The 17,767-nt window shown below is 39.2% G+C and overlaps 1 protein-coding gene across 1 annotated transcript in view; it reads left to right on the top strand.

Annotated features, from left to right (window-relative positions):
* FOCAD (focadhesin) overlaps window positions 1–17,767 on the top strand; it is a 380,224-nt gene that overhangs the window by 33,966 nt on the left and 328,491 nt on the right. The window contains exon 4 of the mRNA XM_043979236.1: window positions 3,428–3,582. Within this exon, the coding sequence (XP_043835171.1) occupies window positions 3,428–3,582 (155 nt within the window). The remainder of the gene's footprint in view (window positions 1–3,427; window positions 3,583–17,767) is intronic.

Raw genomic sequence — 17,767 nt, 5'->3', positions numbered from 1 at the left:
AGAACAGCCCATTTCTTAGAGTCTTTCACCTTTTGCTCTGGGAAGATAGAGCCCTGTGTGTTTATGACAGTGCTCAAAAATTTATAGGTGGTGGGACAGCTAGGTGGCGCAGCGGATAGAGCACTGGCCCTGGATTCAGGAGGACCTGAGTTCAAACCCGACCTCAAACACTTGACACTTACTAGCTGTGTGACCCTGGGCAAGTCACTTAACCTCAATTGCCTCACCCCCCCAAAAAATTGATAGGAGGATGATGCTGATGGAAAATCCATTTGGAGGTTAGCCTCAGAAAATACAATCCAATAAGTATTTATTAAGAGCTTGTTATGTATAGGGAGGGCCCTATACTTTGTGCAGAGGATACACAGACAAGACAAAACTAACTGTCCTCAGGGAGCTTGTATTTGACTTGGAGGGAGGAGATGGTAATGGTGATGAATAGAACATGTAAGTAGGTAAGTATATATAGGATTATTTCAAGTGAGTAGGTTGGTCAGGAAAGGCTTCCCATAAGAGGTGGTCCATGAATTGCGCTTTGAGGGAAGAAGCTAGGGATTTTAAGGGATTGAAATAGAGATGACTGGGGTGTGTGCTTAAGGAGGAGGAACGATTGCATTCTAGGGATGGGAGACAACCTCTGAAAAATATGGGGACAGGAGATGGAATAGTGAGTTTGGGGAATAGTTAATAAGTCATTTCACTTAGAACATAGGTGCCTAAAGGGTAATAATGTGCAGTAACTTCCAGTTCTCCTGATGGCAGCTATCAGTATATACAGTATATGTTATACGGTATCTAAAGTACTAATCTTGGGAAGCAGAAAATACCAGTAGTATTATTCCTAATTTACAGGAAGCTGATCCTCAGAAATAGTTTTTTTTGTTTTTTTTTGGTGAGGCAATTGGGGTTAAGTGACTTGCCCAGGGTCACACAGCTAATAAGTGTCAAGTGTCTGAGGTCAGATTTGAACTCAGGTACTCCTAAATCCAGGGGTGGTGCTTTATCTACTGTGCCGCCTAGCTGCCCCCCTCAGAAATATTTAATGGCTTGTCTATAATCACACAGTTGGTAAGTGGTGAACTAGGATTCAAATCAGGTATTCTTTTCCATGCTGTGATAATACTCTGCTCCCTCACAGCTGGGTATAAACCTGACTGATGCTGTTTGTGATTAGTTAGCTTGCTTTAGTAAGTCACTCTGTTTATGATGCCAAGGTTATGGGTTTGATCCTTATGAGGGCCAATGGGTTGCATTTCATGGGCCTAAGCGCTCGCTTGCTCTCTCTCTCTCTGTCTCTCTCTCTGAAACCCCAGCCTATCTTTCCAAATTTGTATCATAAAATTCAAGAGATTTTATTCAACCGATAATTATTGAATGCCTACTTAGTATGTTATAGTGTAGCCAGGGTTATACTGGTAGATGCTTAAAAACCAATTTTTTTTGGGGGGGGGTGCAGTGTAGTGGGGGGTGGAGTTTGTATGACACACTCCTAAAAGTATAATCTGCATTTTTTTTTTTTTGCGGGGCAATGGGGGTTAAATGTCTTGCCCAGGGTCACACAGCTGGTAAATGTCAATTGTCTGAGGCCAGATTTGAACTCAGGTACTCCTGAATCCAGGGCTGGTGCTTTATCCACTGCGCCACCTAGCCACCCCCTATAATCTGCATTTTTAACATTTTCTCCATTACTTTTTTGAGACTAGACTATTAACACAACAATAAACTCAGCCTTGATTTCTAGTGTTTGTCTGTTTTTGAGGTGTAAAATGCTCACACTAGAAATTTAACTATAGGCTCTTGAAAGTCATTAGGAATTGTCTCCAGCATACCTCTTAATGCAGCAGTTCTCAAAGTATCTTCCATAGACCCAAGACTTTTTCAGGGGATTCTCGAGGTCAGAATTATTTTCATAATAATACTAAGACATTGTTTGCCTGTTTAAATGCTCCCTCTTTTTCCACCTATCCAGCTGTGTGAGGCTGGTTTTTCTTTGTAGACTTCAACCAGAACAATATATTGCAATAGGCTGAATTCAGAAACAGATTATTAGCATCCACCTATGTCCTCTTTTAAGCCAAACATAAAAGAAATTTGTAAAAATATGTAAAGCATTGTTTCTTTTATCATTAACTTTATTGTGGAAAATATTTTTAAAAATTATTTATATTAACATGTAAGTTTATTCTTATGCTTAAATGAATTGATTAATACATATTTTAAAATTTTTATCAATTTTAATTACTTATTTGGTAAGCATTTTTAGACATAACTTACATAGATACAACTTCTTTGGGAGAGTTGTCAATTTTTAAGAATGTAAAAGTGTTCCTGAGACCAAAAAGTTTGACTACCTCTGGTGTAGTGAATACAGGGAGCTATCTTCTAAACCAGAAAGACCTGGGTTCTGATCCTGCCCCTGAAACATTCTGGTTTTATGACTCTGTCAGGTCACTTGACCTCTCAATGCTCTGGGAGAATCTTTAAGACTATATAGGGTACAAAAAAGGTTCCATCTTGCATGGGTAGAAAGTTTACTTATTCAGGAGATCTCCATACCAATGACATCACAGATTTAGTGATTCTCCCTATTCTTATAATCTTTTCATGTGAATCTGTTGTGCTTGGTATTCTAGGAAATCTGAAAAAGAAAAGGACTTGGTCTCCATTCTCATGGAACTTACACTTTAGAATGGAAGATAAAGTATATTCCAAAAAGCCCTCCTCCATTATATAAGTGCTATGAGATATAATTTTTAATTTTTTTTGGTGAGGCAATTGGGGTTAAGTGACTTGCCCAGGGTCACACAGCTAGTAAGTGTCAAGTATCTCAGGCTGGATTTGAACTCAGGTCCTCCTGACTTCAGGGATGGTGCTCTATCCACTGTGCTACCTAGCTGGCCCTAGCTCTGTTAAATAGGGAAGGCTTCGTTTGACTTGGACCTTAATGGGTAGAGTTATTGAGACAGAATGGCATCATGAAAGGGATGGAGGGGCTGACATTGTAGACAGTAGGAGTAGGAATAATGGAACAAAGGTGGGAAACCACAGGGTATACTCAGCATTCAGAGGTAGACAACAGGGAGTAAAAAAGAATAGGAAGAAATAATATTGACAGTGTTGGTGTGGTCAAACTTGAGACAGGTGAGAGACTCTTTGCTTGATGAATATGAATCTGCTTCTTCTTGGAAAAATGTTTTGCTGTTGATGGATCAATATCATCTCCTTTTGGTAGTCATAGTAAACACTTATTAAACTACTGTGTGTCAGACACTGTGCTAAGTACTGGACAGTTCCTGCCCCCAAGGAGCTTATATTCTAAGAAGTGGTAGACAAGATGTCACAATGCATGCGCATGAATTACATCTGGATAGAAATTGCATATGGGCTGTTCATCAGACATCACTTGGAAATGTTCTTTGGATTTCAGACTCCTGCTTTGAATCTCTTGTGGGAGAAGTGTTGCAGTGACAATGTTGTGGTTCGAACCACCTGCTGCGAGGGTCTGGTGGCACTTGTTGTACAGAATCATGCTGACTTCACCTATGTTCTTAATGGGATACTCAACCTCATTCCTTCAACCAGGTATTCTTTCTTTATAGTTGATCCCTTAGGCTCTGTATTGTAAATATTTAAGAAAAAGCCACTGAATGTCTCTTTTTTCCCCTCTTTAGCTAACAGGTGTGTAGATTTGATGTCTTTTTTAATAGAACTTCATTAATTTGCTACTCAGTTTTGGAATTTGTGATCAGTGGAAAGGGGCTTGGGCTAAATTTTCTAATTTTGAGAGCTATAAGACAATTTTTTTGCTGAACAAAAAACTTAAATGAAATTATAAGAGGAATCAATCACTCAAAAAGCATTTATGTGCTCATTTGCCAGATATCTAGGGATAAAAGAGTAGCAAAAATAGTCCTGGCCCTCAAAGAACTTACATTCTTTTTTGGGGGGGGAGGGGCAGCAATGAGGGTTAAGTGACTTGCCCAGGGTCACACAGCTAGTAAGTGACAAGTTTCTGAGGCTAGATTTGAACTCAGGTCCTCCTGAATCTAGGACTGGTGTTTTATCCACTGCACCACATAACTGCCCCAGAACTTAGATTCTAATGGGAGATACAACATATGAATAACTAGGTACATTCCAGCTACGTACTTAGAAGTAGTCTACTTGCAAGTTTGAAAATCTAGTATTCAAAAAATCTTGTTAATTATAAATGTTTCATCAAAGTCATTGCTTTGCTTAGCCATACCTTGTCAACCTTTGGTATTTCTGAGTGTTGGAAAGCAATAATGATGATAATAACTAACTTTTGTCTATAGACTTAAAGTTTGCACAGGATGTTACATACATTATTTGAGCCTCACAATAACCGTATAATTTAGATACTCTATGAATTATCCTCATTTTACAGATGAAGAATCTGAGTCCCATAGAGGTTAAGTGACTTGCCTAGGGTCACAAGCTAGTAAGTCAGGGCTTAAACCCACGTATCCTGACCCCAAGACTAGCATATTCACAATAACATAACTTTTCTTTGGATGTATACTATAATTCCAAGTGGCTTTCTTTCTGACTGTTTCATTTAAATATAGCTTTGTCATGTGTGTTTGTTCATGTGAAATATATACTGCCTCCCAAGGTATAGAGAAGTTATAAATTGTATTAATGGAAGGAGTGCCCATGCCAGTGAAACCTGTGGTTCTAAAATGAAGTAAAAATACTCATACTAGAGCTTTAAGGTTTCCAAAATGCTTTACAAATACTCACAACAATCCTGGGAGATAGGTGTTATTATGATCCTCATTTTAGAGTTGAAGAAACAGAGTCAAACAGAGGCTAAATGACTTGCTCAGAGTCACAGAGCTAGGGAGGCACTGAGGCTGGATTTGAACTCTGGTCTTCCTGACTCTAGTTCCAGTTCTCTTGTAGTATGAGAGTAATGGAATCTCAGGACTTAAAGGAACTTCAAGGTAGTATCTGCTCTATATCCTTTGGTTAATAAGAAACTAAATTCTGATACATCCCAGAGAAGACCCTAAGGGAAAGGAAAGCTGCTCATCAATTGATCAAGGTGTAAAGCCCTGTGCTGAACATGGGGTCTATAAAGAAAAAAACATGAAATGACCCTTACCTTATGGAAGCTTATGTTCCCAGGAGGAGAGACAATATATCAGTACATCCAGAATGTGTGCCAAGTGAATGATGTGTGGTTTGGGGAGGCGGTTTTCTAGCTGCTGAGGGGACCAGAAAAGCATCATAATGAAGGTGATAGATGAACTGAGTTTTCAAGGAAACCAGTGTTTCTGAGAAGTGGAGGTAAGGAGGAAGTGAGTGCATTCCAAGTGTTTGAGACAATCAATGAAAAGGCCTGGAGGTGAGAGTTGGAGTGTTGTGTATGGAAAAGTGGGTTGGCCTGTATGCCTCTACCATGAAGCCTGAGGAGGCAATTAAGTGAAAGAAGATGGGAATTTGAAACTCAAAATTTTAAGTAAAAATGTTAATTAATGGAAGTTGAGGGGGTGCCCATCAATTGGGGAATGGCTGGACAAGTTGTGGTATATGAATACAATGGAATACTATTGTGCTGTAAGAAATGATGAGCAGGAGGAGTTCAGAGAAACCTGGAGGGTCTTGCATGAGCTGATGATGAGTGAGATGAACAGAACCAGAAGAACATTGTACATAGTATCATCAACATTGAGTGTTGATCTACTGTGATGGACTATATTCTTCTCACCAATGCAATGGTACAGAAGAGTTCCAGGGAACTCATGATGGAAGAGGATCTCCAAATCCAAGAAAAAAAAAAAAAAGAACTGCAGAGTATAGATGCTGAATGAACCATACTATTTCTTTTGTTTTTGGTGCTGTTGTTTTTTTCTATTTTGAGGTTTTTCATCAGTGCTCTGATTTTTTCTCTTATAACATGACTAATGCAGAAATAGGATTAATGTTATTGTGTGTGTGTGTGTATATATATATATATATATATATATATATATATATATATAAAACCTATATCAGATTGCCTGCTGTCTAGGGGAGGTGGGAGGGAGGGGAGGAAGGGAGAAAAATCTGAAATTGTAAAGCTTGTATAAACAAAAGATGAGAACTATCTTTACATGTAATGGAAAAAAATTTAAAATACTTTATTAATTTAAAAAAATGTTAATTAAAAATAAAATAAAAAAAATTTTAAGTTCCAGATTTTCTCCCTTGTTCCTCACCTCTCTTCTCCCCAAGATGGTAAACAGTTTGGTATAGGTTATATGTGTGCAATCATGTAAAACGTATTTCCATGTGAGTCATGTTGTGAAAGACAAAATAGACCAAAAGATAAAAAAACCACACACACACACACACACACACACACACACACACACACACACACAAAGTGAAAATAGTATGCTTTGATCTACATTCAGACTCCAACTTTCTCTGGATATGAATACCATTTTTCCTCCTGATTCCTTTGGAATTGTCTTGGATCACTGTATTGCCAAGAAGAGCTAAGTGTATCATAGTTGATCATCACACAACATTGTTGTTACAATTACTATGTACAATGTTCTCCTGGTTCTGCTTACTTCACTTTGCATCCGTTCATGTAAGTCTTTTTAGGTTTTTCCAAAATCCACAGATTGCAAACATTCTTTTTTTTTTTTTTTTTGGTGGGGCAATGGGGGTTAAGTGACTTGCCCAGGGTCACACAGCTAGTAAGTGTCAAGTGTCCAAGGCCGGATTTAAACTCAGGTACTCCTGAAGCCAGGGCTGGTGCTTTATCCACTGCACCACCTAGCTGCCCCCTGCAAACATTCTTAAGAAAAAAATATACCAAGGAAGGGAAAAGCTACATCATCCCAGGAAATTGAAGTCAGGTCCAAATAGAGCTTGAGCACTATCATCTAAGAGTCTGGTATGGGATGGAGCCTCACTGTGGCACAAAGTCACAAATCAGGAACTGAGGTTGGAGATAGGTGTAAACAGAAGAAGACAAAAGATACTCCCAAAGGAAAATCCAGCAGAAAAGAATAAGTCAACAACAACTGTAAGTTGAATCTTGAGAGAGAATGGGGGATAGAGCTTGGATACAAGGAATATAAGTACTTAGAAGAAATGCAGGTAAAGTGTAAAAGATGAAATATGAATTTTACAAGTAGAAAAAACCAGTCTTCCTGAAAATTAGAATGGAGCAGAGAGAACTGAATGATTTCATGAGGCAACAAGAAATATTAAAACATAATCAAAGGATTTGGAAAAAAAAAGAAGAAAATGGAATCTGTCAAAAACAAGTGACTTGGAAAAAAATTAAAGAAAAATTAAATATAGAATTCCTTGAAAATAGTGACCAGAAGTAAAGCTGGATACTAACAATTTCAAGAAATCATAAATGAAACCTTCCTGGATTTACTAGAAACTGAGGTCAATGTAAAAATGGAACCAACTTTTCACATCCTGAAATAAACATCAAAATATAAACACCCGGGGGCAGCTAGGTGGCGCAGTGGATAAAGCACCGGCCCTGGATTCAGGAGTACCTGAGTTCAAATCCGGCCTCAGACACTTACTAGCTGTGTGACCCTGGGCAAGTCACTTAACCCCCATTGCCCTGCTAAAATAAAAAAAAAAAAATAAAAACACCCAGGAATGTCATAGCCAGAATCCAGAACTTTAAGGTCATAGAAAAAATACTGCAAGTAGCCATAGAGAGTTGAAGTACCAAGGATTCATAATTGGGATCACACAAGACTATAGAAGTCATAAGAAACAAGAGTAAATCTTGGGTACAGTAATGAAAAAGCATTATTGAAGACTTAGAACCAAGAATAACTTGTTTTGCAAGACTGATTATGATCTTATAGAAGGGGAAACAATACATCTTCCATAGAATACAAGACTTTAGGTATTCTTGAGGAAAACAAAAACAATAAACTTGAATAGAAACTTTGCTATTCAAATATAGGAGTCAAGAAAAACTTAAAAAGGTAAATACATTTGGACAATGGAATGTGAGCAACAGTGATAAAGTGCTTATAATCTAATGGGGGAGAACAGAGAAGTGACCCTTCAGACTTCTAACAGCTGCAAGGAACAAGAGGTTTTAAAACAAGACAGAGAGCTAGTGGATAGTTTTGTTCTCTGTTGATGGTCTCGAGGGAGGGAAGAAAAATAAGAGAAAAGAAATACACTACCCAGAGTGATTCAACATAAAGGAAGTGACCCATATGTACAAAATTATTTAGAACAGTGTTTTTTGTAGTTGCAACCCCCCCCCCCCCCAAAAAAAAAATCCTGACAACAATAAAAGACTAAGAAGGCATGGTGTTTTCAATTAGATGGCTGACCAAATTATGGTATATGAATGTAGTAGTATTAATGGCAATAGGTAGCATTTTTATATGTACCTTTATACATTATTATGTAATATATTATACATTTGTACAATGTAATAATAGCAAATGTAGCATTTATATATATGTATAGCACTTTAAGGTTGCAAAATACTTTGCTCATTTGTTCCTTGTAACAATCTAGTATGGTAAGGGTTATTATTATTCCTCTTTTTATGGATGAGGAAACTGAGGCAAATAAGTTAAATTACTTACCTAGGGTAACACAGCTACTAAGTGTCTGAAGACAGATTTGAAATCTCGTATGGTAGGTCCAGTGTTCTATCCACTATGCCGTATTGTGTGGAGGAAATGATGAAAGGGACAGTTTCAAAGAAACCTAGAAAGACTTGTATGCCTCAAATACAGAGTGAGGGGAGCAGCAATAGGGGAAGGAGACAATAACAGTAATATTAAAATGAAAAACAAGTTGGAAAACCTCCAAATCTCCAACCAGTTCAGTGTTTCTGCAGGATTTCAGAGGAGTGACTCTAAAACATGTCACCCACCTCCTTCCATAGGCATGATGAACTGAAGAAGAAGGAAATATAAATTTGCGGACATGGCCACTGTGGGAATTTGTTTTACTTCACTCTGCATATTTGTTAAAGGTCCCTGCTCCAGCCCAATCTGGGAGGGAGGAGGTGTAAAGGAAAGAAAATAAATGCTTATCAATTAAAAAAAAGTGTTTTGTTTTTTTTTTTAAATGAGAAGGTATATATTCTGGGGTAAATGAAGAAGTTTGTATCTATTATGTCTCATAATTGGGATGGTTGAGAAGAACATAAGAATGGGGAGAAAGGAGGGAGTAGCATCACATGAATCTAACTATAATGCATTCAACAAGGATTTTTTTGTGTGTGAAGCAGTTGAGGTTCAGTGACTTGCCCAGGGTCACACAGCTAGTGTTAAGTGTCTGAGGCTGGATTTGAACTCAGGTCCTCCTGAATCCAGGGCCAGTGCTTTATCCACTGCACCACCTAGCTGCCCCTCAACAAGCATTTTTAAAGTGCCTACTAAGTGCCAGGGACTATGCTAAGTGCCAGATGGACAAAGATAGTAAAAAATGCTGTTCCTGTCCTTAAAGAACTCGTTCTAATAGAGGAGACAGCATACAACAACTAATCACATAAAAGCTATATGCCCAGTAGATGGAAAGTCATTTTAGCACTTGAGGGGAGGCTCCTGCAAAAAGTAAAATTTAAGTTGATTGTTGAAGGAAACTAGGGAATCCTGTAGTAGAGGGGAGGAAGGAGACCATGCTAGGCCAATGGAATATCCATTGATCAAGTCTGGAGTTGGGAGATGGAGTTTCATGTTTAAGAAATTGCAAGAAAGTACCAGATAAGGTAGAGTTGAACACAGACAAACACACATGTACACCTACACACATGCACACACGGGGTTTGGGTATAGTAATTCATTGAAGTCTACAGGGAAACATGTGTGGATAAGGAGGGATTATAGAATGTGGAATGAATTATAAATGAGGATTATAAGAAAAATAAGTGGAAGAACTAGTAATTGGTTTTGGGGCAAGAGAAAGAAAGGAGGGGGTATGTGTGGCACTGTGCCTGGCACCTAGGAGTCACTTAATAAATGTTTTTCCTTTCCCAAACTACAACTCAAGCCTTAATAACATTCTTTCCTTTTCGCCACCTTTGTCTGTTTGATAAGAATAGAGTGAGGGGAAAAGAGAGGACAAAGTATAGGAGAAGGGTAGGGTAGAGGGAAAGACAATAATAATAATAATAACAACTGTGAACCTAAATGAAATGAACTAACCATAAAATGGAGAAGGATAGTAGAATGAAATAGACAGTCAAAGCTGACATGCTTACAAGGAACACACTTGAAACGTAAATATTCACAAAGGATTAAAAGTCAGGATGGCTGCAAAATATATTGCACTTTAGGTGAACTTGAAAAAGCAGGGACCAGCAATCATCTCAGCCAAAGCAAGCATAAAAATAGACCTGGTTAAAAGATAAATAGGGGAAATACAGTGAAATATTAGTACTATTATATATACAGAGAGACATAATTTAATAGTTGGGGGTTTCAGTGTGCTCCTCCAAGACCATGACAAATCTAGAAAAAAAATAAAGGAGAGAACTTAAAAGACTTGAGTTGAACTTTTAAATAAATTATATATGTTAGCTTTCTGGAGGTTCCTGAATAGGAATAAAAAAATATAGGTGTATACATGTCTTTATACATACACATACATATGCACATGTGTATATCAGCTGTGCATGACACCTTTACAAATCTGGGTCATGTGCCAGAGCATGAAAAATCTCATAAAACAAATGTAGAACAGCAAAGATATTTAGTATATCCTGTACTGCCACAACATAATAAATCTAATCAATACAGGCCCTTTGAGGAAAATATTCAATCTTAAATTTACAATAAATCATTTAATCCTAAAAACAGTGGACCAAAGAACAAATCATTAAAATGATAGATAATTTCATTGAAGAAAATGGCAGGCTATAAGATGTATCCAAACCTTTGAGATGTAATCAAAGTAGTCTTTAGGGAAAAATTTATATTACTAAACACTTTCATCAACTGATATAAACAAAAAAGAAGTCATGACCAATAGTTGCATTTGTTCTGTGTTAACTTGTTAACTTGTTACAAAGGAGACGGTTGTTTTTTGTTTTTTTGAAGTGGGACGGGGAAGATTGGCCACACGATGAGGGGCTAGATTTAGCAAAACAAAAAGAAAGAACTTCCAGAAAGCATTTGGAAAAAAGGCACAGAAGAAAACAGAAATATGTTTAGAGGTTAAACAGGCAAAATGAGTCACTTAACCTGTTGAATATAAAGTCTATGTGAAAAAACTAAAAACAAACATACATTATGTAATTTCTAGTTTCATAGTTAATTCTATTTTTTGCATGTAGAAATACTCAGATTTTTGGTGTCTGTCAAACTCAAAATCAAAATACTAAACACTTAAAGGAAAATTCAAGTTTGAGAAAATACTTATCTAAAAAATGTTGCCTTGAGAATTTTAAATCACTTGCATGTAAAACAGGAATGTCTCCTTTTCAATTCCTATAGACTTCTTGGTAAGATTATTTCACCCTATGTTTCCTGTCTGATCTTTTTAGCTTAGAGTTGCAACCTCTCTGCACTCCCTCAACTCCACCCCCCCCCAAAAAAAAGCCCATTTAATCAGTGTATTCAGAACAGTGAGGTTGATTTTGTAGCCTTGGTCTTTAAGCGTTGCAGCAGAACAGCAGAATTTGACAGCTTAGAGAAAGGGAATGGAACAGAAGTGGGAGAGGAAAGCTTTTCCAATTTTTTGGGATTGCTGCTACCAAATAGCATCTTGGAAGTTGACAGTTCTGGTCCCTGTAATTCCCTTGGAACTTGCCTGACCCATGCCATCCTGGCTCCATTTCTTCTACTCCCCCCCCCCTCCCCCCTGCCTAACCCACTGTTTGAGGAGTCCTGGTCTCGAATCAGCCACATTGTGTAGTCTAAGTTGGGGAAAAAAAGTCTTACATTTGCTAAACTGTCATCTGAACTTCAGGGAGTGGCTGGGAATGCATACACTTTGCTCCTGAGACCATTCTCTTCAAAGGAACAGTCTGTTATCCAGTGGTGTTCTTTCTTTCTCCATCCGGTTTCAATCCTGAACCAACATATAACAACTGCAAGTTATTTATAAGTAGTTTCTATAAACAAAGAATTGGATTTGAGAGATTTTTTTTTTTTGGCAGGGGAGGGAGCAGGGCGGGGAGCAGGGGGGCGGCGGGGGTAAGTTTTTGAAATCATTAAAAAGGATTTGAAAAAGGTATTTGTTAAGAGGGATGAGGGTAGGAGCACCTTAAGAAATAAATTTTGGACATTGTCATCACCAATTGTATGCCAAATCTTTTATAACTTAATCAAAACGGAAACCAATGTGGAAGGCATAATTTTATGTGCCTTTTGTAACTTTAAAAGAATTGTTACCACCTGTTCCCCAACACACACTTTGTCCGTTTGATCCCACATTCTGTGCTTTGACTTTTTCTTAATGTTAAGGATCCGCAAAGTGAAAAGTCTCCTCTTTTTCTGCTATCAAATTTTTGCCCTTAACTGCGCTGGGATCCAGAAACCTCCTGCAGCCTTTGTTATAGTTGCTTAGTAACGGGATTGTGAATAAAAACCTTACTCTCTTGTGGAACAAGGTCTTCAGTTTTTGATATTGAGGTGTCATGACAGCCTGTAATTTCGGTTGAACTGCCTCCTTGCCTCCCTCCCCCCACCTTTTCTTTTTAAAAGGTGCTTGGTAGGAGGGTTATGTGCCAGATAAACTGGGTAGGCACTTCATGTGTTTGCCTTTTGAGATCCCCAACAGGCTGCTCTGCAGGAAAGGGGCATGAAGTTTTGTACTTTCTGCATTTGGGGAAATCAAAGCATCTCATCTGAGATTCCTCAAGTCTCTAAGGGATGGACTTTGTAGAATTTTGCCCAGGGCATTAAAAATCCCTTTTGTGAGATCCTAGCTAAAATGATTGGGTTCAGTGTTGCCAAGTTTTAGCAGAAGAAATCACAAAGGTGGAGTTGTTTAAAATGATTGTGTCATGCAGCTCATATCTCTGTGAATTACATGGACATGGGATTATGGATAATTGAATGAGAAATCAATTTTCTATCCAGTTTTTTGGGGAAGGAGGCTGGTGGTGTAGTTTCAAGATAAAAGCTTTGGCTAAAGCACAAGTGCTTTATAAAACTTGGCTAGCAACCTAGGAGAACTGGGGGCTTCCTACCTTGCTGGATTATTGTATTTTTTTAGCTTCAGTTCAGCCCTTTATTTTCTTGTACTTTGTAGGATGAGGGGAACCAATGAGGGCAACTTGTTTGGGGCTCCTGCCAAGATTGAGGGGAGAACTCTCACCACAGACTCAAAACAATTCAAACTCAAACTTTAGCTGCAGTCTGAAACCATTAAAGAATTAGCAGTGTTCCTCTTAAATTGGTAGGCTTTAATTTGCAGTGTGGACCTCATTTAGTTAAATCTTATTTGAAAGTGACAAAGGACTGATATGGATTTCTTGACCTTGTCTTTTAGTCCAGCTTCTCTTTTCCTTTAATATCCTTTTAGCCAATTCCTAATTGTGGTTTTTAAAAATTCTTTCAGCATAAGCTTCTTCTTTTATCAAAAAATCTAATTAGTATATCTAGACTGTTGCTTTGTAACAACTGGAAGCACTAACATTGATACTTGTTCCGGTCTTTTTCCTTTGTATGTTTTTGATGCCAAACTCTTTGACTTATAATAGGATCATCAGTTGAGAGGTGGAAGGGACTTTAGAGATCAACTAGTCTGACACCTTCATTTAATAAATAAGGGAATGGAAGGGGCAGCTAGGTGGTGCAGTGGATAGAATACCGGCCCTGGAGTCAGGAGGACCTGAGTTCAAATCCAGCCTCAGACACTTGACACTTACTAGCTGTGTGACACTGGGCAAGTCACTTAACTCCAATTGCCTCACCAAAAAAACAAAAAACAAAACAAAACAAAAAAACCAAATAGGTCTTTGGGGGCAGCTAGGTGGTGCCCTGGATAAAGCACTGGCCCTGGAATCAGGAGGACCTGAGTTCAAAGCTGGCCTCAGACACTTGACACTTACTAGCTGTGTGACCCTGGGCAAGTAACCCTCATTGCCCTGCAAAAAAAAAAAAAAAAGAAAATAAGGGAATGAAGACTCCTAGGAGTGAAGTGACTTGGCCATGGTCACCCAGATATTAAGTAACACATCTGGGATTTGAGCATAGGTCTTCTAAGCTATACAAATTCATCTGCTTTGACATGGTACCATCTTGGAGAATCACAGTTTACATATCAAAATAATTCTGCAGACCTGGAATATGGAGAAGATCAAGGACATCAAGATCAGAAAGGAATGGACCCCATGCTCCATCCTATTCTAAACTGCATTGTCAAGCTCTGATCACTTCCACATTTCTAAAATGTGTCCCCACTGTAATGATTGGAATGACGTCACCTACTGGAGACTTGCTGTGGAGAGCTCCACCATGAGGAAAATGCCTCAGAGGCATTGTGGCTTTTCCTTGGCGTCAGGAAATGACGTTTGCTCATGGGTGCTGTCTATCAAGTCTACCAGCCAATCAACTGGAGGAGCCTCCTATGGTCTGGGAGGAGACAGGAAGGAGGAAAGGGATCCTGGGCAGAGAGCGCGGGGCCTTTTTGGCTTCCGGACTTGATGGTGGTGGCGGCAGAGGACTTCACAGGAAATTTGAGGAAAGATAGGAATGCCAGGCTGTTAGAATTCTGTTCTCAATCTTTTTCTTTCTATTTTCCAATAAACCCTTAAAAACCTAAACTCGTTTTATCAGTGATTTTAGTCAGTTTCCCCCAAACTGGGGGAACAGATTAGAATCCACATTTAGAATTTTAAATTACACACCACTGTGATGTTTAAAATCTATATTGTAAATTAGAAGCTTCAGCACCAGTCTTTGGGCATTAAACATTTATTAAAGCATACAGGTGTTAAAATGGAGTTCAGAAAGTTAAGAAAAGGCCTATCTAGCCTAGAGTTTCTGCCTGGTTGGGTTCTTCCTCAAATCCTCCTCCATGAGCTTGCTTTAATCAGGAACTCTCCAGCAAGCTGATTGTGGAAGCTTTTTATAGGTCTGGAACAGAGGCGGTCCTTACATACTGCTCCAAGCTGATTGGTTGGTGTCCTCCAAATCCATTGGTTCTGAAGGTGTTCTCCAGTTGAGTTCACAGTCTAGCTTCTGAGAACAATACCTTCTTAAGGGCTAGCCAGGTGTGATTACAATCCAGTTAACTTGAAGTAGGCTAGTCAGCAGTCAGTCACTCTCATGTGATTCAGTCAGTCTGGATTGATCTCCAGGTGGGTCTCTGAGTAGCTGCGAAATCCCATGATTTCTTCACACCTTGTAATCTTGTGGGAAAAGGGCAACAGGAAACTTGGTTTTGAGTCTCTGTGCCTCTGCTCGCTGCTCATGTGACCTCAGGAAAGTCACAGCCTTTATACCTGTCATCCCATCTTCCAAATGGATAAGATGTTTGCTCTACATAATTTGTCACGGTGGTTGTCCATTCCCAAGCATGGGAAAACTTTTGAACAAAGACATGATGTCATGAGGTGGTATGTTAAAAACTGAGGATAGCAAAGAGGCCAGTTGGGTTGTAGAATAGAGTACGTGAAAGACGGTAGTATGTATTTAGCCTGGAAAGAAAAACTAGAGTCAGATTGTATAGGTCTTTAAATGCCAAACAGAAGAATTTATATTTTGTTCTGAAGGTAATAGGGACCTACTAAATCTTCTTGAGCAGAGGAGTGACATGGTCAGCTTGTGCTTTAGAAATATCAGTTTAGCAGCAGTCTAGATAGACTGGAGAGGGGAAAGATTGCTTTTAGGGAAACCAGCTAAAAAGCTATTAGAATACATCCTTTACGTTTCCAGGAGGGTGTTTTTGGCATGATTGGAAAGAAGGGGAGGGATGTGAGAGGGGTTGTGGCTAGCTGGCCAGAATACTGGATTTGGAGTCGGGAAGACCTGAGTTTGTATCTTGCCTCAGACACTTACTAGCTGCATGATCTTGGCCAAGTCACCTAACCTCTCTGTTTGCCTCAGCTTTTTTCAGCTAGGTGGTGCAGTGAATAGAGTGCTGGGCCTAGAGTCAGGAAGACATGAGTTCAAATCTGTGCTCAGACATTTACTAGCTGTGTGAGCCTGTGCAAGTCATTTAACTCCATTTGCCTCAGTTTCTTCATCTTAAAAATGAGCTGGGGGGACAGCTAGGTGGCGCAGTGGATAGAGCACTGGCCCTAGATTCAGGACTACCTGAGTTCAAATCCAGCCTCAGACACTTAACACTTACTAGCTGTGTGACCCTGGGCAAGTCACTTAACCCCAATTGCCTCACTAAAAAAAAAAAAAATGAGCTGAGGGCAGCTAGGTGGTACAGTGGATAAAGCACTGGCCCTGGATTCAGGAGGACCTGAGTTCAAATCTGGCCTCAGATACTTGACACTTACTAGCTGTGTGACCCTAGGCAAGTCACTTAACCTCAATTGCCTCACCCAAAAAAAAAAAAAAAAAGAGCTGGAGAAAGAAATGGCAAACCTCTCCAGTATCATGGCTAAGAAAATCCAAATGGGGTCATGAAGAGTTTGACACAACTGAAATAAGTGAACAAAATAGCATCTACCTTGCAAGGTTATTGTGAAGATAAAATGAAGTATTATTTTGTAAGGTGCTTAGCAAACTTTAAAGCGCTGTGTAAATGCTAGCTATTATTTTTACACTGTGGAGGTCAAACCTACAGGATTTGACAGTGATAGGATATGGGAGTTGAGTGAGAATGAAGAATCAAGGATTATTCTGACTGTGGACTTGGTTAATTGGAAGGAATGGTGGTGCTCTTGACAAAAGTAGGGCAGTTAAGAAGAAGGGTGCATTTAGGAGGAAGTAAAGAATTCCAGTTTGGACACACTGAATTTGAGAAGCCTGTGGGTTATCCAGGTGGCAAGATCTAGGACTGATGGGTATGTCATGTTCGGAGTCATCTGTATAATGAACTATGGTGGCTTCCTATTACTGCCAGGATAAGATAGAAAGATCTCTTTTTGGCTTTCAAAGCCCTTCATAACCTTCCCCAACCCCCAGCTTCCCATTCTCCATATGCTTTGCACCTCCCCCATCCCCTCCATCTGTGACACTGGTCTTCATGCTCTTCTTTACATCTTCACACAAGACATTCCATCTCCCAGCTCTGGGCATTTTCATTGTCTGTCCCTGCCTGTAATGATCTCCTTCCTAATCTCTGTCTCCTGGTTTCCTTCAAGTCTAAGATAAAATCTCACATCCTACCCAAAAGTCTTTCCTGGTCCTCCTTCATCCTATGCCTTCTCTCTTTAGGTTATTTCCAATTCTTCCTGTATGTAGCCTGTCTGTACATAGTTGCTGGCATGTTGTCTTCCCCCTATTTGAATGTGAGTTTCTTGAGTGCAGAATCTGTCTTTTGCCTTCCTTTGTAGAGAGTGTGTAGAGAGAAGTGAGAGAAGGACACAGGGCAGAGCTTTGGGGAATACTCATGGATGGGGAATGGGATTGGATGCCAAGGAGATGGAGAAAAGATTTGTCAGACATATAGGAGAGGAACCGGGGAGAACAGTGTCACCCCTCCCCAAAGTCCAAGAAGTAAAGATTTGGCCATGAGGAAAGGATAGTGAACTGTGTAAATACTGTAAGGAAGTCATAGAGGATAAAGACTAAGAAAAGGCCAGTTGATTTAGCAATTCAGCAAGAGATCATTGACTTCCTTTGTGAGAACTATGTCAGTTGATTAATGGAGAATTAAGGCAGATTGCTAG

Source organism: Dromiciops gliroides, chromosome 1 (assembly GCF_019393635.1).
Source record: "Dromiciops gliroides isolate mDroGli1 chromosome 1, mDroGli1.pri, whole genome shotgun sequence".
Taxonomy (NCBI): Eukaryota; Metazoa; Chordata; class Mammalia; order Microbiotheria; family Microbiotheriidae; genus Dromiciops; species Dromiciops gliroides.
This window is presented reverse-complemented; position numbering and strand designations above follow the sequence as displayed.